The following is a 12148-nucleotide window of genomic DNA, read 5'->3' as shown; positions in this document are numbered from 1 at the left end:
GCATATTTAGGACAGAATCTGTGATTTTCTGTGATGCTTAGTGTTGTCTACTATAATAATTTTTCTAATTATATTACAGAAATATGAAAATGAGCCATACCTATTGCTCAGATTTTCACTACTGTTAACCATAGTAAATAAACTCTTAACATACAGTAGAGTGCTAGTGCTGTTCTTTAGATTCGGGGCTTTACCAAAACAGTTGATAATTTCTTTAGATCTTTTACAGCCAAGAAGACAGTCATATTTGATTATGAGATTGTTTATTAAGATAATTGCATTGACTTTTGATAATGGACAAGCAGACTGGGTATACCATTGCAAGGGAATTGGGAGTGCCCTTGGATTGCCACATTTGACATTATGTATACCCTCAGCTTCCCCCTGGTCTCACCACAGAAATGGTTTCTCTTGTGGTGCTCTGCATATCCTAGCACAAACACCTTGCCTTTCGTATAGTTAGTAAAATGAACAACCAAATAATCCAAAGAGGCTTTTACTTCTTTCAGAACTTGGTATATATTTTGGGTATAATTATATATATAATCTTATATTTTGATCTACTTGAGAATCTAATGGTTGATTGTGTTTTCTTACACATATCTATTAGTTTATTTTAATTATTTTAATGTTTAGAGTTCTCAAAGAGATCTCTTAAAAATTTTGAAGAGTAAATGCACTATTTTCCAAAGTTGAGCTTGAGAGATATCACTCATATTTTTTTAAGTAATTCCACAGAAAAGCTATGCAGAAAGGCTGTTCTGTGGCATATCAACAGGTATTATTTGTCTCTTTCACCTGACTCTGAAAATTAGAGATTCTGTGACAAAGAATATCTTTTATTATTAGATACATTTTAAATGTAAGCCTTTCACTGTTCAAACTCTTACCTTAAAGAAATTATTTCCAAGTACTTGATGTTTTTATTATATAGCATACCAAGTAGAATGAGTTTTATCTTTAGATTTTTACCTGATGTTTCTTCTTTATTAAACACCTATTATATGAATTTGTCACATGGTCATGGTTTGATACTAGACGATATTTATGTAGGCAGTAGGTAGTTTGGAGAGAAATGTATGAAAAGGGAATGTGTTTAATCATACTCATTCAGTTACACAAATTTAAAAGGTTCTTTTTCTTATGGATAAAATTTATATTCTGTAGGAGCTAGATCATTCAGTTTTAGGAATTATCTGCAAATAATGATCTTTTTAAATTACATTCCTGGGCATAAATAAATCTTTTTCTTTTTTAAACTGCCCATGGCCTATTGACGTCTACATTTACTGATATAACCCTAAACCTCAGTTTACCTATCCTCAAGCCACCAGAAAATTTAAAGATGTGAAACCTTGGTGTATCGGAATAGGTTAAGTTCATTGTAAGCGTTGGAAGACATTTATTTGTAGAATGTAGAGTCCTTAGGAAGCCCACGTTGTACACAAAGAGTAAGTCTTTAAATAACAACAGACAAAGTTTTATTTCATTCAAGCCAGTCAGCGATAAGCACCCTGCCTTGCTTCTGAAAATTTCTCAAAAATATTTGTTAAATGCGTTAGTCGGTGATTATTGAAATTTCTTATATATTACTAACACAGTTTTTTTTTTTTTTTTAAAGATTTTATTTATTCATTTGACACAGAGAGATCACAAGTAGGCAGAGAGGCAGGCAGAGAGAGAGAGAGGAGGAAGCAGGCTCCCCGCGGAGCAGAGAACCCGATGCGGGACTCGATCCCAGGACCCTGAGATCATGACCTGAGCCGAAGGCAGCGGCTTAACCCACTGAGCCACCCAGGCGCCCCTAACACAGTTTTTTAAAGTAAACTTTTTAGGTATATGTTATCTTAAATCACTTAAAATGTTACAAATTTATAGGTATTTCCCAAATGTTCTTTAAGTGCTAGATAAAGCTCAGTAAGTCCAGTGTTGATTCAGGTATGGAATAGATGAAACCATATGAAGCAGATGGATTGATAGTTATGTACTTTTCTGTTTCAAGCTGCCATCGTTTATATTAATATGCATTAAATTTAATTTATAGTTCATAAGAGATTCTTTTCTGTCAAATGCAGGTTGAAGTTTTCTTAAATTATGTAAGTAACAACAGTAAAAGTAATAACTAACATTAAATGATATGCTTATGATGTAAATGCTTATGATAGTTAGGCACGCTACTTGGCACTTCACCACCCAGGGAGATGTAGATACTCTTCTTGTCTCCAATTTAGAGATCATGGACTGAGACTTAAGAAGTTGAATAGCTTGCCCCATGTCACACATATGGGCAGTGATGAATTCAGGACTTGAATTCAGGTTCCCCTCGCTTCAAATCACTTTTTTAAAAAACAATAACTTCTCCCAGATAGAGATTACTGTAACTAGGTCTGTCTTTCCAGACTTTTTAACCTGTTTCAGTCTTAAGTCATTAAGAATATCCCCTGCAGGGGCGCCTGGGTGGCTCAGTGGGTTAAAGCCTCTGCCTTCGGCTCAGGTCAGGATCCCAGTGTCCTGGGATCGAACCCCACATCGGGCTGTCTGCTCCGCAGAAAGCCTGCTTCTAATTCTACATATTCTGCCACTCTACCTACTTGTGATCTCTGTCTGTCAGATACATAAATAAAATCTTTAAAAAAAAAAAAAAAAAAGGACTATCCCCTGCATTTTGTTAACAATCTCCTATAGGCATATATGCTTTGGTTACCTCTTTTCTTTTAATCACAATCCTATACTGTGAGCAGGTCTCCAGTGATTGCTTTTCTCAATATCCTATTCTGTTTGATACACTTTTTAAGGAAATTTGAGGACTTTCCCCCCAACCTATTTATTAAATTCCCATAAGACAAGGAAATACCGTAGGTGTAGAGTAGCCCATCAGCATATGGGCAAATATTGAGAAAGCACCTAGCTCAGGGCCTGGCACCATGAGAAGCCACTTGACAAATGTATGTTTCTTTCATTCATGACCAAATTCAAAACATTTGCTTTTATAGCTGAGAATTAGTTTCCTAATTCTTCCTTTTGAAAAAGCAGAAAGCAATAAATAATTTTGTTAATGTCATCAACAACTTAGAGAACTAATCCAAATCCAGATTAACTTTGGGTCTCAATAAAAGCATTCCATCATTTATTTGGTTACATTTACCTATTAAATAGAGTATGAATTTTAGTACAGCAACAGGGAGTATTACATAAACTGACCCCACAACTTGGAGAGAATTTAAGTTAAATATTTATATCTCACTGTTGTGTAAACTTAGGTTTTAAAGCAGAAGTCATATATTAAAAATGCTTTTAGAGATGACATAAACAATTCTACTTTTTTCATGCCAGAGAGAAACTGAGCAGGAATAGAAAAACTCATTTTTTTCTAGGAAGTAAGAGAGCATAAGACCAGTTTTCACCATCAGAATTCAGTGTGGATCTCTGAACTCTAGGGGCTTGTTTGCTACTTTTAGGTATTAGTCATCTGATAATAATTGAAAGGGCAATCCCACAAAGTGTTTTATTCTCTCTGGAAACAGTCTGCTCTGTCCAGGTTTCACCTGTCCTATTGGACCCACATCGTGACCCTGCAAACAGAGTTGGTTTTTAAAAGGAAGAATCGGTCACCTTTTTATCTAACTGGTATTGTGAAGCAATGTTTAATCCTCTGAGAGATCAGCTGGGTGACATTCTAGAGGAGAATTATCTTTGCAGTTGGGAAGATTTATGACTCCAGCTTGCAAAAGTGGCAAATAGCTCAGCAAGGGAAGAAAGAAATCATCTGTGAAAAGTTGTATTTAACCATGTTAGACTCGTACAAGTAAGATTACGTAATGAATATATTTCAGAGAGGCTTCTGGATCAGAAATTGATTAAGCAAACTGACCATCTCAACATGAAATCACCATTTACCCTTTTTAAATTGATTTCTTGATGTTTTTGGTATTACCCATTAACAAATTTGGAAAGAGGTTGTTATTAAACCAGATCTTGATTCAATAATAGCTGCTGGTATTTCTTTTCTAAGGAGTTTAACACATAGAGTAGCTGATAATAGCTCAGTTAGTTGTGAGAGTGTTAGAATGGAGGAGGAATTCAACATCTGATCATTTACATTTTCTTAAAGTACAGTTGACTCTTGAACAACTTGGAGATCAGAGATGCCAACCGTCTGCATGGTCAGAAATCTACGTGTAACTCTGAACTCCCCCAGAACTTAACTATTAATAGCCTACTATTGACTGGAGGCCTTATTGACAACATAAACAGTTGATTAACACGTAGTTTGTATATTTTATGTATTATATATACTGTATTCTTAAGCTAAAGAAAATGTTAAGAAAATCATAAGAGAAATAGATTTACAGTACTATACTGTATTTATCCAGAAAAACCCCTGCATTTAAGTGGACCATGCAGTTTAAACCCATTGTGATCAAGGGTCAACTATGTGTCACTACTTTTCAGGAATATTAGCCCAAAATGTGTCATTTTTAGTGAATTTTTCCTTCAGTCTCTGAATATGTAGAATCAGAATAACAATAGGTATACCTAATCCAATCTTTGATTTCACACACAAGGAAACTAAGGTCTGCATAATTCTTTCATTTTAAATAAAAGCAAAGTCAGTTTACTAGTGTTGCAGTTATTTTAAAGAGAAAAAAAAAAAGTCACCCATGATCCTACCTTTCAAAAAGTTGTTTTCATTGTTATAGGTCATTCCACATGAATATTTAGTTTCATAAGAATGTGTTTAAAAGTTATCTATAACTTTGTATTTTACCTGTTTATCAATATATTGTAAATATTTTTCATATTCCCTAATATCTTCATAATATGTTTTATGTCCATAAAACTGGTAGGATTGATGGTAGGATGATTAAACTACTATTTTTGAACAATTAGGTGTTCCTAAGTTTCTGTCATTATCCATAATGTAGTAATAAACCTCTTTGTTATTTAATCAAATAACAAAAGAAATTTGCAAAATTGTTATTATTTAATCTAAGAATAATATTTTTTGAAATATCCAAGAGGCTCATTTTTTTTTAAGATTTTATTTATTTATTAGAGAGATCACAAGTAGACAGAGAGGCAGACAGAGAAAGAGAGGGGTAGAAGCAGGCCCCCTGCTGAGAAGAGAGCCCAGTGTAGGGCTCGATCCCAGGACCCTAAGGTCATGAACTGAGTCGAAGGCAGAGGCTTAACCCATTGAGCCACCCAGGTGCCCCGATAATATTTTTTTTTTTTAAGTAGGTTCCACGCCCAGCGTGGGGCTTGAACTCACAACCCTGAGATCAAGAGTCACATGCTCTACCAACTGAGCCAGCCAGGTACCCCTCTAAGGATATTTTAAGACTCTTGATTAATATTACTTTATTTTCTTCCAAAGATTCTTTTTAAAAAAATCCTCAAGCAGATGCCCTGCTGAGTGTAGAACCTTACCCGGGGCTCCATCTCAGGACCCCAAGATCATGACCTGGGTTGACTTCAAAAGCCAGCCAGTCAACTGACTAAGGCACACAGGTGCCCCTTTTCCAAAAGATTATTAATGATTTTAAATGTTATGTTTGTTTTTAAGAAATCATAGTATTCTAAGATCTCAGACAATCAGTATTGGTACCAACTATGTTTAAGTTAGACAGGTGGCGGGGCGCCTGGGTGGCTCAATGGGTTAACCCTCTCCCTTTGGCTTAGGTCATGATCCCAGGGTCCTGGGATCGAGCCCCATGTCGGGCTCTCTGCTCAGTAGGAGGCCTGCTTCCTCCTCTCTCTCTCTCTCTGCCTGCCTCTCTGCCGCTGTGATCTCTCTCTCTGTCAAATAAATAAATCTTAAAAAAAAAAAAAGTTAGACAGGTGGTGGTAGGTTTGTCTTCAAGTAAACAACTCTTAGGAGCAATAATTGTTAAATTATTAATCTAGCAAACAGTATAAACTGTTTATATTATAATGAAAGATAGTTTAATTATATCTATTGGGCCTGCTAACCTTGGTGTTGAAGCCTAAGTTCTTACTTCAGTGTGCCTGTGTTTATGTGTGTGTGTGCCTCGGTATTTGTGACCAATATTTCTGGGAGTACCATCTATTTCTTGGATCCTCTTCTGGGCCTGTAGGTTTTTACAACTGGTTTTTTTGTTGTTTTTTGTTTTTTGTTAGTTTGTTTTATTTTTCACCTTTCTTTGCTTCTGTCCTACATTTCTGTCTTTATCTCATTATTTCCCAGCTGGGCTCTAGTTTGTAACTCTAGATACCAGTGTTTTCTTCTTCTGTCTCTTGCTTTTCAAAGCTCCCCTTTGTACCTTCAGGACTCCAGAAATACCTTTATCTTCCCTTTCTTCTTTTCCCATCAAAATTCATTCTGAGAGATAACTGTTCATTGGTATCCTCTACTTATTATCCAAGATATGAATGCTTCCCCTTTTCCCCTTAAAGTTGTTTATTAGTAAAAAAAAAAAAAAAAAGCTCTGTCATTGGTGAATGTCAGGTCAGGATGTGACTATAGAGTTTGAGCTGGCTTTTTCTTCTTACTGCTCTGATTAATCTCCTCAGGTGATCTGGCTGTGAGTGTGGGGGGAAAAAATGTTATTTGTTGCCAGCATGGAGCTCTTGAGAACTCCTAGTACCTTTCCCCATGAAGTAAGAACTTGGCAACCCTTTTGAGGTCTCTATCCATATCTGAATTTTATTTTTTAATAAAGGGTTCCATTGCTGTTGTAAAAGGAAATAATTCTTGATTAGTGACCGTGTTCTGGTCTCCAGCATTTGAGGGATCCCTCCTTACTGTAGGAGGGAGAAACATAGGTTGTCTCTCTAAAGAGGACTCAGAGGAGCTTGCTGCCTGTCTCTTATTTCTGACCTTAAAAATGCTTGGTTTAAACAGGATAAAATAATTTTGTATTTAATGATTATAAACAGTTATTCTTTATACCCAATTACTTTATAGTTGTTGTATATCATTTAATTTCTGGTTAACTTTTTTAAAGTTTGGATTCGTTTTGATCAAAACACCAAATGCAATTAATGTCAGTTTTATATTTTGTTTTTGTTATGGCATTTTTCAAGGTAGTTGTGGAGGGGTTTTTTTGTGTGGTTTGGTTTTTGTTTGTTTGTTTGTTTTAGTACAGTTGATTAGCCCTTTAGATTAGATTTTTCTCCTAATAATATAAATATTTCAAGTTCTCTGTTAGGCTCTAGTTTCACCAAGCTATGTTTGCTCATTAAAGATGTCAGCCCAGATACAGAGATGGCAGTAGGAAGAGACTAAAGCCATTCTGACAGTATAAAAGAGAGGCAGCCCCAACAGGAGGCTAAGAAATCATCTTCTTCGTGTAGGCCTGTTAAGGAGAATTTGATAACAAACCAAGAGGCAAAGTTATGTCTATTCTGACAGAGTTTGTTTTCTCCCTTGTTGGCATAAAGACAGAAACTCTATATTTTTTAAGAACCTGATGAAAAAAAATTGAGCTCTTTGATATTTTTGATCTGAAAGAGACTTTTAGAAGCTCCATGCATCTGATTACACAGGTAATTTGTGAGTTCTACTGTAAGCTCTGTATCACAGCGTTGAATAATGGTCTGGTACCAACTTATAATTAATATCTGTCAGGATTTACAGCCCAGGAGGGGGTGGAAGGAATAGCCTTGTTAATCTATCCAGACAGTGTGTAAAATAAATTTTTATACCTTAGTGGAAACTTCAGAAAGCAATTTACTATATTCTATGTGTGGGTTTCATGGAAGCATCTTTCTTTATTCTTGGTTTTTCTCTGGGAATATTTGTCACACATCATTCTTTTTATTTTATTTACTATTATATGTAAGCTGTATTTTAGGCTTTGTATCGTACTCAAGAGAACCCAGGGGAGATTTGCTTTGCTATTATATTAAACTTTTTAATATAGTCTGATAGTTTCAGAAAACTAAGAACTCTTAGGAGGCAGAAAAACCAACTGGGCTGACAGTAAAGAATGGAAAACAAAAACTCTGGGACCTTAAACTGCAGTCTTCTCATATACAAAATTAGCTGTTTCTCTAATTAATACTTAGCCAGCATCCTTAGGATATATTGTACTTTTCTCAGGTGACTAGCAAGTTTTAAAATATTCTTGCTTAAAACAGAGCTATGAAACAAGAGAATCTTAGAGCTGGAGGGGATCTTAAAGGTTATTGTATAACCAGATGTAGGAATCCCTTTTATTATATACAATTAATTGTTTGCTCATTATCAAGCATTTCAGTGGCAGGAAGTACATTTAAAAGCTAATCACAGTTTCTAATCTAGTCCCAGTAATTCAAAGTGAGCACTGAGGAAGCATAATGGAAAAAAAGGGGTGATCAGAAGCCTTCAAATAAAGAAATGTGTTAAGTGCCTTTCTTCCCTTTAGTTCCTGGTAGTTTGTAATTTGGGTCCCATCAGTTCTTGAATATCGCTGATATATCCATTTATATTTGTTTGATTAAGATAAACTGAGACCTGTATTAGTTTAAAGGCTTTGATTTGTCTAGCATCAAAAGAAATAAATACTAGAATTGATCATTTCTTACTCTCTTCTTGTATAATCCCAGGATTTTATGCTTTTCCCTCTACCTTGGCCCCAAAAGAGAGAAAGAAAGGAGGGAGAGAAGGGGAGGGAGAAAGGGAATGGACATAAACTTGATAGTAGCTACTGATCCTAGTACATCAGCCAGAAATACTGTTAGTGTCTAGTCACTCACATGTTGTGATATTCTCTTTTATCCCTGCAGGCTTACTGTGGATTTCTCCGTCCTGGAGTTTCTTCAGAGAATCTTTCTGCAGTGGCCACGGGAAACTGGGGGCTGTGGTGCCTTTGGTGGTGACGCTAGATTAAAGGTGAGTAATAAGTTGTTTTAAGAAGGCTAATAGCATTGTGACTAGGGAGAAAGTTAGTCCTTCAAACTGGCATTTCTAATGTTCTATTGTAATAAGAGACCGCAAAGATCAAAGAGAAGAGAAAAACAATATTTGACATCATCCTCTTTTTTTCCTTATCATGTTTAAAGGAATTCTTATTTTTATTTACTATTTTCCTGCAGAAGTCACTTATCTCTTTGATCTATAAGACACAGTATTTAGTTTTATAGAGATACGGAAGAGTCCAAAATGACTATGAAGTTTCAAACCAAAGCACCCATTAAGCACCTTCCTTGGCAGAAGTGATTTTGATGGACAGAACTATTTTGTTGACTCATGCATTCACCAAACTTAAGAGGCATCTGTTGTGGTAGACTGAGAGTACAAAAGTGAGTAAGATGTAGTCCTTGCTTTGAAATTCACAGTATATGGGAGAGGCATAGACAAATGTAGTATAGTAGTGAGTAAAGGTACACATGTGTGGGAGTATAGCTTAGGAGAGCTGCATGAATAACATATTTGAGGAGCCATTTGGATACCCAAGAAAGATGAACATTTCTTTTATTTTATTGTTTATGATAAAAATATCACAAAATCTGATCAACAAAACTATTGGCCATTTAGCAAATTATGACATTTTTCTTAACTCTGAAAAGTACTAGTTACAGAAAATAGTATTATATCATTACTTAGGAAGTGTTACTATTCTGTGTCAGCCTGACTGATCTGATACCAGCTAGATGTGCTGCAATATAATCCTGCCATTAACTACCTGGAGGTTAGGACAAATCCAACAGGTTAAGGGCAGAGTCCTCCATAAGACCACCCCTACTTCAGACTCTAGCCACAAGTATGGGGCAAGGTGTCCCAGGCTACCTATACCTCTGACCACCTGCCTATTAATCTAAGAGGTTCTTACAACCCCCTTTGGGTTTGATAATTTACTGGAATAACTCCGAGAGCTCAGGGAAGGTGCTACTACAGTTTTATGGTAACAGGGTGAGTGAGATCTGGGAGGGAATACAGAGTTTCCATGCCTTCTCTCTGTGGTGTCAGGGCATATCACCGTCCTCACACATTAATATGTTTGTTAACCTGGAGGCTCCACTGACCTTTGATGTCTGGACGTTTTCACTGGGGCTTCATTATGTAGGCATCATTGATAAAATCATTGGCCACATCACTGAACTCAATTTCAGCCTCCTTCCACTCCCTGGAGGTCAATGGCTGAAAATCCCAAACTTAAGCTCTCTCAGGGCCCTCTCAGAGTCACTTCCTTAGCATAACAAAGACAGTATCATTCTGAAAATTCCAGAGGTTTTTGAAATTCTTTGTGACACTACAGTTATTAAAGTAACAAGAAAACAAAGCAAACATAAAACAACCAGCTAGACTTGATAGCCAGCCTAGATACAGATAAAATCTGTTTCGCTGGGAATAAAACAGTTGAGTCTGTCATAATTTATGAATGTTACTTTTGTAAAAGTGACACATTTACTATTTTTTTAATCGAGAAAAATATTATGAAGTATGTAAAAATCATCAGAATTCATTGTTAGCATCTGGTGACCATCCTTTCAGAAGACATTTCTGTGTAACAATCTGTGTAACCATTTGACATTAATAACATCACACCATACTGTCTATGCTCTAAACTCTTCTTTTTGAAAACCCTACAGTCTAATGGATTTCTTTCAACACCAACAAATGTAAATGTACTGTCAACATTTTTAATAGCTACATAGCATTCTGTTGTATGTACCTCTGTGTACCATAATTTATTTCATTGGTTCTCCCATTTATATACAGTTGGTTTATTTTATCTTATAAGCAATACTGCAATATATAAATATATGTTACATATCATTATTTTTGTAGGATTAATTCCTATAAGCGAGATCAATGACTCAAAGGCCCATATATATCTTTATATTTTGATTACTTGTTGCAGATTGTTCTTCTGAAAAGCCATGTCAATTTATACTATCTTCCTTATATAAGAAGCTTTACCAATATGGGATTTTGTCAACTTTTAAAATTTCTCTGAGGTTTAACATTTTTCATACATATAGTGCCCATTTTTATTTGCTTTGTGAATTGCTTTTTCACTCTTCTGTTCACTTAGCTCTTTGGGAATAGTTTTGACTTTTCATTGACTATTAATATTAATAACTTTGTATATTAAAAAATGTTAATTATCATGTTGCAGGTGTTTTTCTCAGGTTTTTTCATTTATTTCAGCCTATTAGGTTCTTGTCATGTGGAGTTAATTTTTATGTGTTCACATATTTGTGGCATGTTTAGAAAAATCTTTTCTGTTTCTTCATTCTAAAGATTTCCTTCCCCATACTTTTTTCATATTCAGAAACAAAACTACATGTTATTATTTTCAGTTGTTTTGAAAATCTATAGAAGAAAGAATTTCTGACTTTATGAAATCCTTTATCATCCTCAGTTTGTTTGAGAAACCTGTTTTTTGCTCTAGGCTTATTGATCTTATGACAGACACTTTTTTTCTGTTTTTCCCTTAAGTAAAATGAATGAGTAGATTCATATCATCAATCCAAAACACCAGGTCTGCCATAAGCCTTGGTCATTTGTGATGGACAATTTGAGAAGCTTTATAAATGAGTTTGTTTCCTTTCTTTTCCTTATGGCATAAAAAATCTTTTTCTCAGATTATAGTTTTGTTTCCCCTGGTGAGATCAAGCATAGCATTCAAAGATTTTCATTATGTATTTCATTTTCTCAAGTATTGAGACTTATACTTTAGAGTGACTTTTTGACAACTCCCTCCTCTTCATGAATTTGAATAATCATTTAAAAATTGAAGTAGTTATTTATTCTTTAGTGGGGAATTATTTGCTAATATTGATTTTGGAAAGAAAGATATTATGGTACATCTATGTAATGAAATATTATGCAGACATTTTAACTGTTGCAGAAATAAACTGCTGACATGGAAATGTTTTTTTTGGAATACTGCCAAAGCAGGGGGAAATAAGTATCACACAAATTTGAGATTTTCTGTGTTTAATCCATTTATGTGCAAAGATTAACCATGGTTTGTCTCTCAGTGAGTGATTCAGATGATTTTGTTTTATTTGTATTTTTTCTGTTGAAAGCATATATTGTTTTTGTAACAAAGAGTTTTATCAGAAGTGTTCTGACAACATGGACGGGCCTTGGAGGCATTTTTACGCTAAGTGAAATGAATGAGGCAGAGGAAGTCAAACCACTGTATGTCTCACTTATGTATGGGATGTTAAAACAAAACTCTAGGCCATAGAT

The 12148-nt window shown here is 35.1% G+C and overlaps 1 protein-coding gene and 1 non-coding gene across 2 annotated transcripts in view; one reads left to right on the top strand and one right to left on the bottom strand.

Annotated features, from left to right (window-relative positions):
- PARG (poly(ADP-ribose) glycohydrolase) overlaps positions 1-12148 on the top strand; it is a 129208-nt gene that overhangs the window by 103819 nt on the left and 13241 nt on the right. The window contains 2 exon segments of the mRNA XM_032312679.1: positions 8731-8799; positions 8801-8835. Of these exon segments, the coding sequence (XP_032168570.1) occupies positions 8731-8799; positions 8801-8835 (104 nt within the window).
- On the bottom strand, positions 5248-5320 carry TRNAK-CUU. Its single transcript has one exon. It is a non-coding gene; the product is annotated as a tRNA-Lys (tRNA).

Source organism: Mustela erminea, chromosome 14 (assembly GCF_009829155.1).
Source record: "Mustela erminea isolate mMusErm1 chromosome 14, mMusErm1.Pri, whole genome shotgun sequence".
Classification (NCBI taxonomy): domain Eukaryota; kingdom Metazoa; phylum Chordata; class Mammalia; order Carnivora; family Mustelidae; genus Mustela; species Mustela erminea.
Note: the sequence above shows the minus strand (reverse complement) of the source record. Positions and strands in the feature narration are given on the sequence as shown.